Source organism: Odocoileus virginianus, chromosome 15 (genome assembly GCF_023699985.2).
Source record: "Odocoileus virginianus isolate 20LAN1187 ecotype Illinois chromosome 15, Ovbor_1.2, whole genome shotgun sequence".
Taxonomy (NCBI): domain Eukaryota; kingdom Metazoa; phylum Chordata; class Mammalia; order Artiodactyla; family Cervidae; genus Odocoileus; species Odocoileus virginianus.
This window is the reverse complement of record NC_069688.1, coordinates 34,296,156-34,317,785: the sequence shown is the minus strand read 5'-3', so window position 1 is coordinate 34,317,785 and position 21,630 is coordinate 34,296,156. Positions and strand designations below refer to the sequence as shown.

The window sequence follows — 21,630 nt, the reverse complement described above, 5'->3', positions numbered from 1 at the left end:
CAATGTAGCAGTCCATTAATACAAGCACAGCTTCAAGGTTGCTTCTTTTTTTCTCCCCAAAGGAATACCAATTTACCCTTTAAAACAGTTTCACATGGAAAGCAAAGGCCTTTTCCTATTTTACATAAAATACAGAAGATAAAAACTATAATAAAATAAATATTTGTCCTGATCTTAGTTGCTATGGCGAACTAGGAACAGTTTCTTGGCTATTATAAATGCTCCTTTGGATAGACAGACATTGCAGACCAGCTCACTGGTGATGGGAAAGCAGAGAAGGGCTGTATTTGTATTGTATGATCAATAAAGGAAGCTTGGGAAAAGGTGAAGACATAAATTATATAAGCAAAAGCTTTCACATAGTAAATTTAAAATTATTATATAACTATATACTTAATACATAAAATTGTAACCTTGCATGCTGAAAAAGGTTCTTAGCTCAGTGCTTTAAATACAGGTGTGCCGAGTGTGTTTGTGAAAGCAATGAAGAAAAATATGACCTTCTAAAAGAGACAAATTAAAGGACGATTATGAATGTATGTTTGCAGTCAAACAGTACACTCTTTAGTGCCAAATGAGCCTTGCAACCTGGCTGTATTACCTAGCACTCCGTTTACCACCCAGTTTCCATCTCCCGCCCCTGTCAAGACTTTCTAATGGTCTCTGTGATGAGTTCATGCAATGGAAGGTGGTTCTTCAACCACAGCCCCACCCGTCCTGGTGCCTGGACAAGAGCACTGGGTACACTGGTCCTTCCGGGTTTATCCCCACTTGTCTCACAGTGAAGAAGCACAGAGCCTGTATATTCTTTTGTAAAGCTTCTATGTGGTGTAACTAAAAATCTGATGAATACCTGAGCTTCTGTTCCAAGCTGGTTGCTTCAAGAAAACACACCTTGTTTTTCTCAGCCATTCAGCAACTGCATATTCATAGTTTACTACACCTACCTGCTGTTAGCTTCGTCCCACCACAAAGAACAATCACTAGCAACAAGCTTAAAGAGCATTTAGGAGGAGCTACATATATATATATATATATATATATATATATATATATATATATATATACACTTGACTCTGTTCATATTTCTGTTAAAAGCAATAAACGAGGGGAAATGAAACATTAATTCCATAAAGGAAATACCCTGTTTAGGCACACCTCAGTCAGCATTTTACCAATATAATAAATAGTATCTTAGCAACTAGACAGCTGAGGCAGTCAGGATGGGGCAAATTATGTCACCACTGTCTAAGAGAGCAAAAGCCAGTGTCAGGTTCAGAAAATTCTAATTCTGGTTGAAAATTCAAGTACAAAGTTTACTGCTAAACAGAGTCTACATCTGAACAATGGCGAGTGCCACAGTAAAACAAACAAGCATTTCTGGTTTTCTCCTAAGCATTATTAAGTATCCAGACATTAATACCATAGCCTCTAATGTCAGTGTACAATAAATAAGGCCGAGCCACATCAAAAACCCCTCCTCCGTGGGCATTTACCATCTCAAAGCAAAAATGACACAGCAAGGCACCTGAGGTTCCTATAATGACAAGAGGTAATTAGTATTCAAGCCTCATCTCACTTTATCAATAACCATGGTGCTCTTCCGGGCTTCCCTCGTGGCTCAAAGAGTAAAGAGTATGCCTGCAATGCCAGAGACCTGGGTTCAATCCCTGAGTCGGGAAGATTCCCTGGAGGAAGGCATGGCAACCCACTCCAGTATTCTTGCCTGGAGAACCCCATGGACTGAGGAGCCTGGGGGCTACAGTCCACGGGGTCGCCAAGAGCCCGACACAATTAAGAGACTAACACTTTCACTTTTATGGTGCTCTTCCTGGGATTTGAGCAGAGCTGCACAAGTACTACGTGCTGTTACTATGTCTTAAGAACCTCCCAACATGTTTAAGTCATTTCCCTCCTTGTTTCACAGGTAAAGTCTAAGTTAAAAATCTTTTGCATAAAGTGGTTTTTTTAAAAAAGGGACTTTTCATGAGACAGGGTTGCTTACCTGCTAGCAAGGCTGAGCAATTCATGTTTGTCTGCTACAGCTGACTTCTTCTCTAGCTCCCACATTAGAACGTTGATCAGATGTGAATTTTTAATTACAATCGGCACTTCTTCAAACATGTGCTCAAAGGTGATATTTCCCTTTTTCAATCTGCAAAGCATGTTAAAAATACTTTATAGTCTGGTGGTCAGAAGTAAGTGTTAAAGTGACTATTTCATACATTTTATATTTTTCCTAATTACAGGTCCTCTTCAGAGCTTTTGTTTGTTACATTAGCAATCTTTAAAAGAGGGAGAGAAACTAGAGATTTACAGAATCAAGCACAAGTTGAGTGATTTGAACAATTCGGAAAATGATCTGAGTTGGAGCTATAAGACCAGAAAATAAGACTCTTAACCAAAGAAACAATTCTTTCTTCATAATCAGGTATCTTTGAAATTTCACATACTAAAAAATGCAAATGTCGTAAGAAATTATGCTATATAATCTATATCTAAAATATTTAAACAGCTAGAAAAGAGAAATACTCTCATTCTTGGAAAGTTCACTTTAAAAACCAACTGAACTCAAGAGATTAACAACGAGCAGGACACTCACAGGCTATTCCACACACAATGGTTGAAAACACAGCAAGAATGCAACTTCTCACAGTTTAATTATAATTACCATACCCAGGAGATGTTCATGAGTTAGCTTTTCTTTTAAAATTCTTTGTATCTTAATTTCTTTAGGAGCCAAATGGGAAATTAGTCATGAACTGTCTGTCCCAAATGAAGTCAAAGCCACTAAGTTTAATTTATTAAGAAATACATATTCCTATAATTAACAGAAAATGAAAGAATTCTGAATTTTAAAAAACTTTAATGTAAATATCCCAGTGCCATTACGCAGGATCGCAAAACAGCTTTAATAATTAGTTCTCTGCATTCCTGTCACCCATAAAATTTCCCAGAAGCCACACTCCTTACTAAACCCTAAGACACTGTATCTTTCCACACCCGTCCCCCACAAAGAAAGAGGAGGTCAGAAAATACGACAAACGGCTCACAACTGTCCTGACACAGAGCTTACAACCTGACAGCCGCTGAACACTCATCCCATCTCCTTTTATTTAATCATGTATTTCTTCAAATCCAGTAGCTAATTAATTCTCACTCCAGCTGCATTCACCCATGGTGAGAACAACAGATGAGACATTCCATAAAGAACAGTTTAAAATGGAAAGGGAAAGATCAAGGGGCACTCAGCCATGCAGACACTTCCACCGTCCACACGGCAGAAGCATCACCGCACCACCACCGAGGACTCAATGCATGTGGCAAACTAGCATCTTAAAAGAAAAATACCCAGTCCTTAACATATGCCTTACAGGCCCCCAAAAACTTACGCTTCAGGAGAAAAATCCTTTTCTTTACAAACTTCCATCAATTTAGGAGTCAGTCTGTATGCCTTTAGTGAGAGAGACCCTTGGGCAGTTTTTATGGGATCTCAAATAAAGAAAAGAAAAAGAAATTACTAAGAACTTTGTCACTATCAGTGCTCAAATGACAATGGTTCTGAGCACCTTCTGTTAATTATTGTACAATCTTGGCAAAATGAAGATCAAAATAAACATAAATGAAGAATAAAATAAAAATAAATGAAGATCAGAGCACAATCTGAAGCAGATTCAAAGCAATATAGCAAACGGTAAGTGAAAAGGCAAAAAACTATCACCCTACTTATACTAGGCAGAATAACTTCCTCCTTAAAGTATAAATATAAGATACAAAATACAGTTATTTTCAGATCTACTCAGCTGGAACCAGCAATGTTGACAAAAATTAAATACAGCATATGTTCCATACATCTTGCATAATTAAAAGGAAATACTAATGAATATTAAATATGAAAACTCACTGGATGCACTTGTGTATTTCCTTTGTCCCTAATTTAAATGAATGGCCCTGCAAAAAATTTACCCATCCTAATAATCACTGTTCACAATTTTTAGTTAAAGCAAATTCTAAAAAGAAAACCACTAAAGTCAAGGTGCAATCACAAGTGTCTTTTTAGTTTTAGAGAAACTAATTTTGTCAAAACTAACTGCTTAAACACTCCAAGAGTAAGGGAGCTTAGCACTTGCTGCATGATAACGGCTCCGGCATGCCAATATTCGCCTAAAACCTGTGTTAACATTCATGTTGCCTGAAACTTAACACAGTGAAACTTTTAGCAATAGGTGATAAAATGAAAACCAAAATAGATTGAAACAAGTGGAAAATTCATCAAGGTCTGATGATGCAATGTTTCCAGCCAATATAAGTACACTTTAACAACTTGTTCTTTACTGTAATCCAATTGTTAACATACTGAAACAATTTGGGGGCAGCTCATAAGATTGATCGTATTCATTAGTATTTTTTCTGACAGATACTCAGGACGTTACATTTACTTCTCAGCTGGAAACTATATGCAAGTCTGCCAGATATGGCAAACTGTGAGTGTTTGGGGAGGGGGAAGGCTATAAAGCTGTTAAATTGCCTACAGTTCTGATACAGCACAGAACATCTGGTCTGGAGAGCTTGAGGAAACACCATTAAATAGGCTGAAAAGAAAAAAATCTTTGTGCTGAGAAACAGTCCAGGTTTTGTACGCTGCTGTCAGAGGTATAAAAAAAAACTTGGCACGCTGTGTTATGATTGGTCAGTCACGTACAGAGCCAGACACTCTAGCAATCGGGGTTTGTTAGACATCTGGTCTAGTTCCACCAGCCCCTTCAAATGCGGGAGGGGAGATGGAGGAATAAAAATGAAGCAGCTACTCCAGCATTCCAAAATGTACACATCAGGGCTCTGATAGCAAGAAAAATAAACAGAAAGAAGGAAACCCTGTCTAGACTTAGCTGCTGCTGAGGCTGCTGCAGAAACAGGGTTGGTATTTACTTGGGAAGGCCTGCCAGGCTGCTCTTAGAGGCAAAAAGACAGAAAGCAAAAATAGTAGTAGCAATAATATTAAGGGAAGAAAAGAATAATAAAGGAAACTCCTACTAACCGTAAATGAGAACGACAGACTCTTCAATGGCATGCTGGTAACTGAACTGAGAATCCAGAAGGGCCCGGGTGACGAACGAGCCGTAGTATGTGGACTGGTACCAGCCCACGTGCAGGTGGTCGATGTTTACATGGCGCAGGCTCCGCATCATCTCCATCTGATACTGGACTAGGTGGCGGGCACACAGGGGCAAAAGAGCAACTGTTTAAGAACAAGCCTTTTTGGAAACAAATTTCTATACAGCCATTTCTTATCTAAAGGGAACATTTTTCCAGATTTTTAAATTAATTCACTTTACACATAAAGCAAACAAATTAAGCTTTCAAATCATTAGGGCATTCCTTTTCTCATTAACCAAAACACATTTTGTAGAAACAGTATTAAAAATGATAGTAATATTAATAGTAATAATAGTATAGTATATTAGTAACAATATAATAGTACAGTATAATAGTAATAGTAATATTAACAATAATAATAATAATAAGCTTTATTGAAAACAATTATTTATTAAATGTGGTCTCTTTTAAGAAGAAATCTATAAATTACTAAATTGGTTGGCTGTAAGAAGTTTTGTTTGAATGAATAAGTTGAGAGTAGTTATCAGTGTCTTCAACAAAGCTTTTAGAACTGAGAAGTTAAAACCATGAAGAAAACTAAAACGGGGAAACGGTTAACTACCACATGATTTAACTATGAATAGGACACAAGCTGCAGCTGATTAAAAATATAAGAATTCATTTTTGCCTTCGTCTGGTGCCCCCTGCTGCATGTGCTAAATTTTAAAAAGAATTTTTTTCTTGTCTGGAAGTTCCTTTACATTAAGTAATCAATATTATTTATTAGATAAGTTATATGCTAATCACCACGTATGGAACTGAACAGTTGGATTAACTTTTATTGATAATGACTATAACATACATTATTAACTCAAAGCCATAGTACCAGGAAAATTGGTGCAAACTGATAGTACAATAAATAATATATTTTAAAAAGCAATATAGCCCAATAGTGAGTAGCAAATATGTAAAACAGGAGAAAATTTTATAGTGTAATATTCAAGCTATTTCTGTATAATAAATGCACTTAAACATACTTGTTTAACTCAAAATCCAACCATTTCATTTTTAATCAGGTTTTAGCAAAAGTGGGTTAAATGTCATTTCCTTGGCCACAGAGCTATGGTTTTACACACCAAACAAAATTCAGGATCAAAGAGTATAAAAGAACCTTCCTCAGATGGACACAGTCTTTTCAACACCTGTTACTAGGTAAAGAAATTATAAATCTGCTTATCCCAAAGAAAGTTATATTTTTCATGATAAAAGATGGCAGCCAACTCATCAACTACTCAGAATTAAGTGCTTTTTGAATTTTTCTTTTTATATACAACATGATGGTCTCAAGAAGAAGCAGTATAAAATTAATATGGTGATCCTGTATCAATTATTTCTTAATTTTTTCACTCTCAAGCATATAAGAGATCCCCTTCCTAGCCAGTTAAGAGATTTCTGTCAACCACATAAAACTGGGATAGAACCACTACTATGACGTCTGTTTTAAAATTTCACAACTCTCCTAAAATAAAATCACTGACTTCGCTGGTAAAATTTAATCAAATGTAATTTATGAACAAAAAACTCTAATATTACCAGTAAAACAGGAGCCAGAACTAAATTTAGTATTTATTTTAAAGGGATAGGAAAGTGGAGATAGGGAGCAATTACAAGCAACTGACAGTGCAAACACGATTGTATAGGGTGAGCTTTTAAAAACAGGTCCCTCTTAGACATCCGTCAGTGTACAATTTAGTTATAAAACAAGCACAAGTCAGGTTCCACCAACTTGAAATAGTAGTAAAAAAAAGACTTGGAATCTAGCAATCTAGGTTCTCTTGTCGGCGCTGGGATTTCTCTCATGGGGCATCTTGCTGTCCTTGTCCGATGCTGTCTTCCAATCTCCAAAAAGATCTGAGAGCTCATCCCAGTCAAAATGCTGTGACTCCACATTGCTCACTGGATATGCTACTTGTAAATAATGATTTTTCTATAAACTAAAGCTGGGTCTCTAGCAGGCATTAGTAATTAAAATAAAAATGCATGTCTCAAGAAATATTCTTTAATCTTACTAATAAGTCAAATAGCCTGAATACAACAGATTTTAAAATAGCATTTTCAGGAAGCATGAAGTAGAACATTTTACAATTGGTAGCAAACATCCAGATTCCTTCTTCATACAGTCTTACCTAGCTCAAAGCCCCCTGAATTAGGATAAGAAGGAAAATGAAGTATTTCAGCTAGAAAAGGGACTAAGAGATATGAGTGAAGCCTGTTGCCTTATGAATTTACCATGATAATAAAACTTTATTTTTAAGGTCACAAGAGCTTTCATATGATGAAAATAAAAATTTAAGGGTTAAGAGCAATGACAGGGGAGTTAATAAAACTGGTCTTGAAAAATCTACAATGAACTGAAATTTCACTATTACACAAAAAACATGTGAAGTTACAGGTCATTCTTCATCTTGGTTTAGACTTTAAACCACTCATTTTTTAAATTAAAAAACACTTAAAAAAATGAATGTCTTCTTGGAGGTATCACAGGGAAAGAAAGGATCTAAAAAGACTGCCAGCGATTGCTGAAAAGGTGAGGCTAGGGGTGCCAGAGGTCCAAAGTGACCCTGGGCTGCACTGAGGCCCAGTCGTCGCTGAACTACACACGAGGCTCCGATAAATGCACGGTTTAAAGAAGTGGTGGTCAGTCACTCAGCTGTGTCTGACTCTTTACCACCCCATGGACTGTAGCCTGCCAGGGTCCTCTGTCCATGGGATTTCCCAGGCAAGAATACTGGAGTGGGTTGCCATTCCTTTTCCAGGGGTCTTCCTGACCCAAGGATCAAACCTTGGGTTTGAGCAAACCAATGGGTCTCCTGCACTGGCAGATACATTCTTTATCACAGAGGTACCAGGGAAGCAAAGCTTAAAGAAGTTACTTTGATTTAATTTAAAATTTTTTTTAAAGAAGACATATTTATCCTACTATATGCAAGCAAGAGACAACTCAAAAACAGCCAAGTGAATTTTTATCTCTGCAGTCTTTAGGTCTGTGTCCTTGTTCTAACATTCACACAAGACATGACCACTGGCTCCTTCCTCAGTTTTTCCCCTCCTCCTCCAACCCAGGTTCTCAAAAAAGTACAAAATCAAACCCTACAAAAGCTAAACTGTCTCAAAACTGTGCTCCCAACACCCCCACCAATCAACATAGCTGAGCTGCCACACCAGCTGACACCCATTTATCCCTCTGACAGAAGGAAGAGTTGTGACACTTCACATGGGAAATAAGGAATGGTCATTCCAGATTCTAATCTCCCAGGCAAATGCCACGCGTTAGTGGCTTTGCTGATCCCTCTCAGGAGTTATGCTGGAGGTGAAGGGGAGAGATACTGGAGGTGGGTAGGTGAGGTATGAACAAGAAACCAAGTTTAGCTAGGACACTGGATGAACTGGGATGAGAGGGGCTCATGTTACTGGAAGGGACTGTGAGGACGGGTGTCCCAGCCCACAGGCTTTGGTGAGAGGGGACTGCTGCTATTTCCTTCTTGTTCCCAGCCATCCTCACTTAAAACCCCCTAACCCCCCACTAGCGTTTTAAAAGAGGGGTAGAAAAGATGTGACTACACAGGGAGACAGGTTCCCTCCTACCCAGGGACTGCCTCACACCTCCGAAGGAAGAGAATCAGCAAAAAAGAAATACAGGAGAAGGAAAAGAAAACTAAAAGTTCCTTGATATAAAGTGCCACAGCTCCCTACTGTGGAGTTAATGCAGATTAATGAAATAATAAACAAGCCTTTACTGGCAACTTTGCCGAGTTGGTTCAGGGTTACAGACACTTTCATTTTTGTTCTCAAGTTCTCGGATTTAACAGAAACCCAGGCAGCAACTTCAACCAATGACACTCACATCTGAGTAAATGGCTAAATATTTCTGGAGAACTTCCCAAAGATGAATAGCAAGGAAAAACCTTTTGGAAGAGGGAAATACTTGAAAATTTATAATAATACTCAACAGAAAGGCTCAGAATTGTGTAGTGAGAAGTTTATGAAAGAACGTTTTAAACATTGTTCATTTAAAAAGCAAACACACCCTCCCAACTGAGGAGAAACAGTGCATAGCAAATGAATTTCAAAGACAAATTGGAAGTTACTGCTAAGCCAACTCAAATTACTAATACAAAAACTACACTTAGATGCAACTGAGGTGGTGCTACAAAACTTGGAAGGTTATAAAAATGAGGTGAAGTTTTATAAATCTCTTCAACCTCTACAATCATCTTAACTGGTTAAGCCTCTCCCAAGCAAAGGACAGCATGGTTTACAATACTGATAACTGTTAAGTTTGGCACCAGTATATTCACATTCACTTTTTCCAGATATCTTCTTTGCAAAACAGGCAATTTTAAATTGCCTAGAGCTAAAACTGTCTTAACTGAGGCAGGCTGCCCAATAGTTAACTATTCCTTTCAAAAATCCACCACATTTGTAGGGCTTTCCCTCATTTTTATCTCCAAATAGGAAAACACTGAAAATAATATGCAGTCTTCTATTTAAATGCTATGCTGGGACTCACACTGGCAAACAACCAAATAAGACTTTGAGTTCTCCTTAAGACCACTGGGAAGGATGGTGGCTTAGCCTTTCAGTTCAGCAGAATAATCAGTATTTTTTTCACCTCCAATTTCTCACCTTCATTTTTAAAACCATCTTTATTATTTTAAGTGAGCCCTCATGAATACAATTTATCACCAAAAAATCAGGAACAAGGAATTATACAGTTGGCCAGATGGGGATGAGCTGAAAGAAGAAAACTGAAGCTGAGACATACTCTGAAACGATCTGTCTGGCAGATTTGGGGGGGGGGGGGGGGGGAGCAGAGTGGGAAGAGCTTACAGATGTCTTATTAGAGAACAATTAAGAAACCAAGGAATAATCTAATTTAAATTTTAAAACTTAAAAAGAATTTAATGGACCGGTCATTTGACTACTTAATATTGTAGCAAATTAACCTAAATCATTTAAAAAAAATACAATAAAACCATACTTTAAAATGTGCATATGCACTGACACAGTGTGGAGAAAAGGGAGAGAGCCAAACATCAGGAAAGAAGTAGCACTCAGCGAGCACTTACTAAGCCGGACTTCTCTTAAGAGGTTTACACATGGTATTTGACTTTATTCCTCAGGATGACTCTAATGAGACAAGCACGATTATTGACATCTTTTTAGAAATGTTGTGTATCACAGGTTGTGAAGGGGCAGGACTCAACTGGACCTCAGACTTTCTGACTCTGAAGCCAGGCAACCACCCATTTACAGGATCTCATTTCTTCTTCTTAGTAAAGTGGAGAGAATGATTTCTGAGTCAATAAAGCATAACTGAGATAGAGCAGAAACACACAATTTCTAAGTTTTCATAAACCACACCGTGTGCATGTTTGATCACTAAATTAACCAATAATTTAGCACTACCAGTAAGATTTTAAGTGATAAAACTACTGTCAAGGATTTTTAAATGTCGAAGTTGAGAATTATCACAAATATATAATCAAACTCCTAAAACACTGCATTCTATTTTAGTATCTGAAACTTCTGCCAAGATTACTTTGTAAGCAAGCACTGGCTCAGATCAAAGATGCACAAACACATCAAGAAAAGGAACAAAGAGAGACCAGATGTAGTATACATGCTCTTTGCAGCAAGGAAACAAACTAAGCTCAGCCAAGAGATGCAAACAGCTTTAAAGGCAAACAAACAAACAAAACCCCACAACTCTGAAGCAAATCGGTGATTACCACAAGCGTCACAGGGACATGGAATACATTAAAATTTCCTATCTCTCCTGCCATTAGCGCTGTCCTACAGAGGGCTTGTAAGAAAATTATCACAAGCCCCCCTCCCAGCAGCACCACAGGTCACAGCGAGCGCGGACAGGTTATCAACGGTGAAGGCTCTACCCCAACTTCCCTGTGCTTTCCCCTTCATATCAGATTTTCTGCCAAGCCACACATACGTTTCAGGCAATGTTCGAAGCTAAGAGCAGATGTAGATTTAAGCAAACAGAATGTGCATTTGAAAAAAAGAATTAAATAAGAGTCTACTTTGGGTGGAGTGCATGTTTTTTAAAACTTCCATACTCTCTTCACCAAGTCTGCATTTATGTATTCATCTGTTTTCTCCTCAGTCAATACACCTGTTATTAAGGTCACTCTGGGATTGCTTAAGAATTATGGTAAAAGCTCAGGTTCTCACAATAAAGTGTCCAATATAAATTCTACTCTACTCAGACATGAACCTATTCTATTTAAAACGAAATAACAAAAATACTTTCTTAATCTTACCAGAAATATCCTTTAAACTATTCATTTGTCCTGGGTGGTTTAATTTCTTCTTTAAAGTATTTATGAATTTTGACAATTAATTTCTTCTGTATGCCAATCTGGGGATGGGGGGAAGGGGATGTGTGTGCTACTCTGCCTTTTAAAACCAGCCAAGAGCTTAGAAAACTATTGGAAGCCAGAGGGCTTTTTTAAGAGGTTTTAATGTAACTCAAGAAGTATCCTTTGAAACAAACTGGATTCTTCACAGAAAATACTGTGTATGTGCTGCAACAAATTCATATAGTTATGAATTTGTCCATGGGGATTCTTCAGGCAAGAACAGTATAGAGCGGGTGGCCATGCCCTCCTCCAGGGGATCTTCCCAACCCAGGGATTGAACCTGCATCTCTTATGCCTCCTGCACTAGCTGGCAGGTTCTTTATCCCTAGCACCACCTGGGAAGAAGTCGTCTATGAAATAAACAGGATTCTTCACAGAAAATACTATGTATATACAAACACGTTCATACTCTTATGAATATGACCTGTTACAATGAAGAGCACAGAATGTTAGAAGACCAAATGAGAATCTCTGGATTTAGAAAAATAAATATTTCATGCCAGTTTCATGAGGACAAATAACACTCCAACATATTTACAGATATATATACCACGTACTTATTTAATGTTGGCACAAAGTGAGGTGCTAACAAATATTTCAAAATTGTGATTATTGTTAATGTACTAGGGAATGGTCACAATCATTAAGAAATTATACATATATAGGTAGATGTTTCTATTTACTTACTAAGTCGTGTCTGAGTCCTTTGTGACCCTATGGACTGCAACCTGCCAGGTTCCTCTGTCCATGGGATTTTCCAGGCAACAATACAGGAATGGGTTGTCATTTCCTTCTCTAGGGGATCTTCCTGACCCACAGATCAAACCTGAGTCTGCTGCACTGGCAAGCGGATTCTTTACCACTGAGCTACCAGGCAAGCCTCACCTCAGATAGGTACACAGATAAAAATCGATGTATCTCCATCTTAGCATGTTCATAAAGCACAGGAAGTAGCTTGCATTAAAATGTAATCAGTGAAATCATATCTAAGGAAAATAAAATTAAAAAAGGTAGAAATTAAAGTGAGGCAGAGACCTGAACAAAGTGAAGCAAGCCAGAGATATTTTGGTTAAAATACACACATTTAGCTCTGAGCACTGGCAATCAACGGAGAAGGAAATGGCAATCCGTTTCAGTCTTTTTGCCTCAGAAATCCCATAGACAGAAGCCTTGCCGACTACAGTTCATGGGGGTGGCAAAGAGTCAGACACGACTTAGTGACTAGACAAACAACTGGCAATCAAAGCAAAACGGAAAACATGGTGATTTATATTATCCAAAGCGGGGAGAAAACTAAGATTTCAAGGTAGAGTCTCTCTAGTTCTTAACCCTAAAATAAAATCTTCGTGTGGGGTTTTAAAGAAAAACTATTATGCAGCTTCTTAAGATGCAAAAACATTTTTCCAATGAAACAATTACAACTGATTTACCTTTAAAAAATAAATCTAGGTTTTTAAAATAAAACAAGGAGAGACTGTCTCATGATTATTTTTCATAAAACAGAAAACAGTTTGTACAACTTAGCAACAGAAGAACAAGCAGCAGCAGAGGAAGAAAAGAAGAAAGGGCTACGGACACGAATTAACAGTTCCATCAAATCAATAGTTTCATCCTGTAAGAAACTACCTAACAAACTACTAGTAGTAGTTCAACCACCTACTGAACTACTGTTCAAAAAACAGACTGGGATGCATCAGGAGTGAGCACTAAATACTTTAAATAAAGAACAAATGATGCTTTTTGGAAGTACTGTTTGCCATGCAGGAGCAAAACTGTTCATTCTGAAACCATTCACTGAGCATCACCTGTGCCGGGAGCTTGATGAAGCTATGCTGACACGATCTTTAAAGACAGTCCCTCCTTCAGTATGAGCTGTTGGTTAAATAACGCATTTATCTCTCTGCACCTTCCTTTCCTCACCTAGAAAACAGTGGTTTCAACTTCCAACCATCTGATGATGGCAGTTTTAAAAACATACCTCCAGTCTGGACAATTGTTTGCTTGAAACGAGCATTTTCAAGGGGGAGTTCCATAGGCAATGCACTGACTTTTATCAATCCCACCCTCCACACACCTACTAATTCTGTTTTCTCCCTCCCTGAGAGGTCCTGAGTCACCAATCTTAACGACCTTCTCCCATACTCAGCTCATATAATACTCTACCTTCTTAGTAGCTCTCAATCTGTTTTCTCCAAGGCAAAACTCACTTAGAAGTTTTCTAGAATTTTAACTGGGAAACTGCTCATGAGAGGCCAAGAGGAAAAAATACAAAAAAGCACATGTGAAAGTTGTTCCCTCCTCCTAAAGAGAAATACTAGAAAGAAATATGCTGAAATGGTAAAGAAATACACTGAAATGGTAATGGCAACAGTTCTCCAGGGTGTGGGATCATAGGTGATTTCTGTTCTCTTATTCTTACCTTTATTTTCCTTGGTTTTTAGCAAAAGAAGTGTAAAATACATATGTTAAAGGAGTCGCTGCTGCTGCTTAGTCACTCAGTCGTGTCTGACTCTCTGCAGCCCCATGGACTGTACCCCACCACGCTCCTCTGTCCGTGGGATTTCCCAGGCAAGGATACTGGAGTGGGTTGCCATTTCCTTCTCCAGGGCATCTTCCTGACCCAGGGGTCAAACCCACGTTTCCTGCTTGGCAGGCGGATTCTTTATCACTATGTCACCTGGGCCGTATTAAAGGAGTACATACACATGTATCAATAGAGTTTTCTTTTGCTGGCCAATTTATTACATGTAACAGAGTCACCAAATAATCTGGATACCAAAGCTGCTAAACTGTGGAGGCAGAGAATTCAGCACAAGATTATCCAGAATCTGAAGTAGCCAACCTGGTCTGAATATTGTCTGCTATGGACTGAACTACGGCCACCCCAAATTTGTAGGTTAAAGGCCTACAAAAATTTATAGGTTAAAGGCTGCAATGTGATGGTATGTGGGGACAGGGCCTTTGGGAAGGAACTGGTTTTAGTTGAGGTCATCAGAGTGAAGGCTTCACAATAAGGGAGTAAGTGCCCTTATCAGAAGAGATACCTTAGAGCTTCTTTCCTTCCTCTCCATCCATGGGCAGTACTGAGTAATGAGGCTGTGTGAAGACACAGTGAGAAGCTGGCTACAACCCAAGGAGACAGTGTTCACTAGACACCAACCTTGATAGCATCTTGATTTGGGACTTTCAAAGCTGAAATTGAAAAATAAATTCCTGTTGTTCAAACCATCCAGTCTACGGTATTCTGTCATGTCAGCCCAAGCCCAATAAGACACTGTCTAAATTTAACACACATTAGTTGTGTGACCTATGACAAATTATCTCAGCCGAGGTGTCTGCTCTTGCAAAATGAGAGTAAATCAGTATCAACCTCGTGAAGTCGTGAAGAGGATTAAATGAAAGCCTTCGCAACAAAAGCAAAGGCCTTCTGAGGATTACTGAATATCCTCAAGAGTTCAGCAGGTTTGCACTGTCACCTATTATTCAGAAATGCTATTTATAATCTAGAACCTATGGAACTTATCTGAGTCGAAAGTTTTTGAGAATTGGGTTTGGTTAACTTGGTCCCCAAGTATTGAGTAAATTCTCCATTTTCATCTGCATTTTGGGAGGACAGAGAAATCAGGAAACTGGGGAAGAGAATCAGAGGTAGTATATGTGACAAGAAAGTCCATGAATTTGTAACATCAACTTCATGAAAAAGAATTCACATGTACAAATATGAATATGATAAAAAAAACAACCTACCATGAAAAAGGATTACAAAAGGAAAAAAATACTTCTTAGATACTAAAACTATAAGCTAATTATATTCAGTACAATAAAGAACAGATTCAATAAAGAAAGAGACAAGCTACAGAAATTAGATTTCGAGAAAAGGTAATCTTGGGTGTTCTATCATTACTGTGTATATAACAATATAATTGCATTGTACTATATAAGTTTCTATCTCCTGATTCCATTTGTAACTCTTCGGAAGGAAGGAAATAAGCTTCTTCCCCCACTCCACAAAAGGTGACTCTACAAGCTACACTGAGAACCGGAGTGGAAAAGGGAAGGAGACTGGGCAGCAGTGTGCCCCCTACACAAAACACAGACCGGGCACGCTGCCCGCCCACGTGATGGAGCTAAACTCAATGTCAATACAGCAAACACTTCTAACGTGCCATCTACTGCTTACTAGGGTGATCCACTTCTCTACCTTCAAGGGTCAGGACAAGTGGATTAGAAAACACATATTAAAGATGTTCTAAGAAGAAAGGGGCTTCCCTGGTGGCTCCAATGGCAAACAATGGCAACACAAGAGACCTGTGTTTGATCCCTGGGTCGGGAAGATTCCCTGGAGGAAGGCATGGCAACCCACTCCAGTATTCCTACCTGGAGAATTCCAGGGACAGAGGAGCCTGGTGGGCTACAGTTCATGGGGTCTAAAGCTTGAATGATACAATCTTTTAATTAAGAGTATCCTTAACTACAACCCAAAGAAGGGAAAGCTGGCAAGAATGGCAAGTGACAGGAGTTACAAAAAAGGAAAGGTTAGGAAGAGGAAATAATTTTCTACAGATTAGTTACATCAACAAAACAGAAGCACTTATCACCATAGCCTCTATCCAACCCTTTCTTGCCCCCATCTCTTTGCCTACATGCTCAGTTCAGTTCAGTTCAGGCACTTAGTTGTGTCTAACTCTTTGCGACCCCATGGACTGCAGCACACCAGGCTTCCCTGTCCATCACCAACTCCCTATATGCTCAGCTTCATCGAAACTTATTTTTACATGGTAAGGGATAATGAGTTATATGCTGAGAACATGACCAAGCAGAAACCCTCATAGCAACCACAATAAATCTGAGGTTTGATTCTCATGGCTTGTTTTCAATGAGGCCATGTTACTTCCCTGTTACAATCTCCTTTTCCCAAACCATATGAATATATGCTTTTGTGGAAAGAGGGTGTAAAGCTTTCACTAAATTCTCAAAGGGGCTGAGATCCAACAAAGAGTAGCAAGCACTGAGATGCAGTAGAGAAGGAGCCAAACTGGATCCTGGCTCTCAGAGAGCGTCCGCCCCTCTAAGCGCGCAGTGGAGGGGATGGGGGGCGGGGGCGGGGAGAGACAAGGTGAGAAGTAGTGATCAGTTCGGGTTCAGGGGCAGCCAGACAGATCACCAAAGACACACGACCAGAAAAAGTAGAAATGACAGTCCCAAGTTCCCGAGAAAACACCAGCTTTCAGCAGGACGTGCAACAGATGGTCACTCTTACCCCTGTCCTACCAAGACCAGCAAGTCCATCATGGGAAAAGCAGGACAGAGGCTTCATCCAAACTACTCTTCAATTTAGATTAGTAATTCCCAGGGTGGACAAGAGAAAATACTCGCGTTTACCTACCAGCTGTTACATTCTAAAAATAAACAGCACAAATTGTATTCTACTATGTTAGAAACATACCTTGGATTGCAGTTCTAGAGTCACACACACTAAAAACCGTCCTCAGCAGCCCAGTGATCCTGCTGTCTTTGGCAGCTTTCACCAGGAAACCTCTAGAAGCCATTACTGAGGCTGCTCTGATCATACGTCACTATGTAATCCGAGGCTCCTGAAGATGGTTTTCTATGGTGGGCCTCTCAGATTAGAGAGAAGATGAAATAGAGAGTACAGGTGAGAAATAAAAATCATTGAGAGGCAAAAAAAAAATTATTACAGAAAGATGCTGGAAGGCTACAAAACAGACCGAATAATTCTCTTTCACAATTGGCAGGCAGGATCCTGCCAGATGTTTGAAATAGAATTAACCTCTATGGGCTACACTGATAGAAATAAACTGCACAACTATAAATAAATAAATATCTAGGGAAGCATAAATAACTATCTAGGGAAAGGCTATCTTTGTTTTACTTTCCCTGAACTTGATTGTTCACCCCTCGCTCAAACCACCAAAAAAAGAAAAAACAAAAAACTGTCCCTCACCACAGTATCCAGATACAGAGCCAGCAGCTTGTACCGAGGCTTTAGAAAATGTGCCAAAGGCAGATCAAACAATACCTACTTACAAAGCTAATAAGTTTAATCAGAGTATTTGCAATGTTTCAAAGCATTTTCAAAGCAGGTAATATCACCTTAACAACAAAAGCCCTCTTTTATCCCCAAAGGATATGCATCTATTCCTTGCAGAAAAGACTATGATAGTCAGATAAAGGCAAACAGATTACAGATGCTGCCTTCTTCTATTTCGGGGAAGAAAAATCTTGAACAGCAAATTCGTCCCTTCATATATTCACATTGCAAGTATATGTATCAATCTATAATGTGCTTGTCCAGAAACAGGGTGAAATAGACAGAAAAGGTCCCCGCAGCTGACATTCTAGTAGAGAGGAGCGGATATGACACAGGGGACAGCTAGCATTCCCGGGTCTACTCAAATGCTCAATGTTCCCTAAAGAGAGTAACTGGGTAATCCCATATAGTTCTCTGGGCCTTTAAAATGAACAAACTAGCTCTGTTAATAACCACCAGGAAATCAAGCTTGGGAATCAAAGGCCTGGCTACTTACCTTGCAAAATAATACAGTGCGAAAGAATAGTTGCAGCCTGAGAAAACAGCAGACCTGAATGGCTCTGCCATTATATACAATAAAATGAGGCAGAGGAAAACCTCCAAATAACCAAACTGCCCTTAAAAATACAGTTTAAAAATCATCTAATTTTTAATTTACCTCAAATGAAAACAATTATTTTGATGAATGCGTATCACATGGTAACAGTGATCACAGTAAACAGTGGTAAAATGCCAATGATTACCCTTGTGAGAAATCTGACATTTTAAGAGTTAAGGCATGGACCAGCTAAAAATCCTCCATGAATAAAATTTCATGTGTTCCTTTTCCAGGTTTTTAAAGTGGAATCCATTATCTCTAATGTGCCTTTGGGTGCTAATATTCCAGAGGTAAATGGGAGGGGGGTTAGTTTCACTAAAAATATAATCGAGAAACCCTAACAACAAGAATGGTCAGAAGAAGGGGAGAAGTAACAAGAATCACAGTTTAAGACGTGACAAGAGTGCTAGATTACGGAGCATATGTGGGTTGCTCACAAAGAAAACAGGCCTCAGGCTGATCTCTGAAGGAAGGAGGAGAGGGTCAAAAAACACTAGATTTTCCTCCCAACACAATTTCAGTTCGTACTAAGAAGCACTGAAACAATCTCACACTTGAATCATTTGTAGAACATTTAAATGGACATGGCACTCACAAAAACCACCGATTTTGAGTTTTTAAAACGTTATCCTAATTTTAACTACATAAATAGAAGTTTTGATAAAATTAAAAACAAAACAAAATTGCTGTATATTGCTGATTTGCATTTACCTCCAGGGCTTAAATATACAGCCTAGAGATGGATGACTTGGAGTATAAGTTATATATCTAAGAAATTTCTTTTCTCATTCTGTTTCTACTAAATTAGCAGCTCCTTAATCAGACTTGTAGGTCATCAGGAAAAGCAGCCAGCATTTTTACTGTCAGATGATCCTACATTTATGAATGAATATAATAGACTAAATTCTAATCCTTGATTTCACCAAGTTCCAGAGCTACAGATGTAGTTGTTTAAATAGGCCTAGCTATCTCTTCAATTTCTTCCTCTAATAAAATAAAACTATCAAAGCTCAGTAAAGTAGGAACACTTTACTCATTCCAGTATCATAATCTCAATGTTTAAAAGTGTGATATTTTTACTCAAAATTAATACTGTAAAGCTTCTCATGGTATTGTATTTTTAGCTAAAACATGCCATTTAGCAAATTATTTGAAGAAGAAATGGAAATAGTTTTTATTGGCACTTAATACAGTTATAGAGAAGACATCTATGCAAAGACTCCAGCGGGCATCTTTCTCCTTACAGGCAGGTTAGAAAAGCAGGGTCAGAGTTAATCTCCTGCCCCACATTTTTCATTGAACATAAAGATAAATATTGAAAGACTGAAATTTTAATTTTATTATTTTCATTATTTCCTTCCATACTAAATTAAGGCTGGAAAGCTTAATAGTATTATTTTATCAAGTCTAAAACTAAGCATAAGAAAGGGAGCTGGCAATTTTAATTACAAGACACCATGGATTAAGACACCCAATTTCATAGAAGTTCAGATGCAAAGCCAATGAAACTGTTACCTGTAAATAAAGCAGTGTGTGGGCAGGCATTGTGGCAGCAGTGCTCTTTTGTTGTCAAAAATACAACTGTATTCTATCAGTACCCTAATATACTTTTCCTGGCCTATATAACTCACAAAATAGTTAAGTAAAAACTCTCTTCTCTTTAATCATGAATTTCCCATGATAAACAATAAAATCACCTGGCACTTTCCCTTCATACAAGAGTACCATATATACTGAGACTGAATGCTTCTGTGCACATCAACAGTGAAGCTGAGTATCTAGCAACATGCACATGTAACAGGAAGTCCTTCTGCATACTCTACACAACTGAAACTACACAGTATTAACTAGCAGTCATCCTTCTAGAGAAGGATATAGGTACTCCACGTTCTCTCCAAACACAGCATTTGTCATTAACTTTGCAGTCACTTTTACAAGGTTCTCTGCAATAGTGCGACTTCTGCTTGTGTCACTTAAAAAAAAAAAAAAAAAAAGAAGTGCTACTTTGAATGCTGCTCTCATAGATGGGACTCTCATCCATCGTTAGCAACAAGATTCATTATATTTGGAAATAATTCTTTGGAAAGCAATACAGCTTAAACAACAATGGGGAAGATCATTCAATAATACAATAATTTATATTATATTACATATGAATAATGTTCATATTGTATTACATATAAAAGATAAAAAGGGTTTTCCTGGTAGCTCAGCTGGTAAAGAATCCACCTGCAAATGCAGGAGACCCGGTTTGATTCCTCCTTTGGGAAGACCCCCTGGAGAAGGGATAGGCTGCCCACTCCAATATTCATGGGCTTCCCTGGCGGCTCAGACAGTAAAGAATCCGCCTGCAATGCAGGAGACCTGAGTTCAATCCCTGGGTTGGGAATTTAATATAATATAATATGAAAGATAAAAAAGGTAAAAACACTCTAAAATTAAAAATGTTAAACACATTTAAAAACCTTAGAAGGAAATACACCAAATTATTAACCATCACTGTGTAAAGATATAAGATGGATAATTTTTCCCCTTTTCCAAATTCTCTGAAATACTGTTCTATTAATTTTTTTATAATTCAAAGAGTGTACTTAAAACAAGAAAAACTTAGCAAGGGCTGAAAGTTCAAATAGAGTACATTCTGTTCTCTAATTCATAACAAAATTTGCATGCTCACAAAAGTGATAGTTAAGTTTAAAGACATAGATAAGATAGGAAGAGAAAAGGCAAAAAAGAGATGCAAGATTTTGAGGAGTTCAGTAACAGAAGCATTTCAAGAAGTAAACCAGATGTTCCTACTATGGAACTGCAGCAGAGGGTCCGTGAGACAAATTCATAATGTCAAAGGCTATATTCAGATCAAAGAGCATAAAAGTAGGGTCCATTTGCTACAGAACTGTCCATGACACTGAAGGGATCAAGTCACACTAAGCTCTCAGCAAAACTCAAGATCAGCTGAAGGCTGTTGAGTAGGAAAGCAATGGAAAGATGAGAAGACTGCTTCCTCAAGCACATCACTGGGAAAAGGAAGCTCCGCAATGGGGTCAAAGCACAGTGGTCAGAAGTGTCTCGTTTGAGGCCTTAAAAAAACTTAGTTACCAACAGTATTTACCAAATATTCATTTTATTTGCTTCTACTGCCACAAAAGCAGTAAAAGCTTTACTTTACTTCTTTCTCCCTAAGTATCTCTCTTCTACTTTACTGTTCTATAGATCAAGTAATATTACAATCCTTTCTCCAGGACTTCTCAAAACCAAATGAAAAAACTCTTTTAAAAAAGACGTCCCTGTCTTCAGAAGCACCATGGATCAAATGCCCTCACAAAACACTTTACAGGTCACATTTAAGAGGGCAGATGATGCATACTCTGGCTAAATTACTTGCAATAAGTAAATAGCAAACATTATTCTAAGTGTTTGGTCTATACCTAATAAATTTACCTTCC

At 38.2% G+C, this 21,630-nt stretch overlaps 1 protein-coding gene across 1 annotated transcript in view; it reads right to left on the bottom strand.

Moving 5' to 3' along the window:
• The window catches only part of EIF3H (eukaryotic translation initiation factor 3 subunit H), a 95,638-nt gene that overhangs the window by 10,264 nt on the left and 63,744 nt on the right, over positions 1-21,630 (bottom strand). Inside the window, exons 3-5 of the mRNA XM_020883378.2 lie at positions 5,039-5,206; positions 3,393-3,492; positions 2,006-2,155 (exon numbers count right to left, since the gene is read on the bottom strand). Coding sequence (XP_020739037.1) covers positions 2,006-2,155; positions 3,393-3,492; positions 5,039-5,206 — 418 coding nt within the window. The remainder of the gene's footprint in view (positions 1-2,005; positions 2,156-3,392; positions 3,493-5,038; positions 5,207-21,630) is intronic.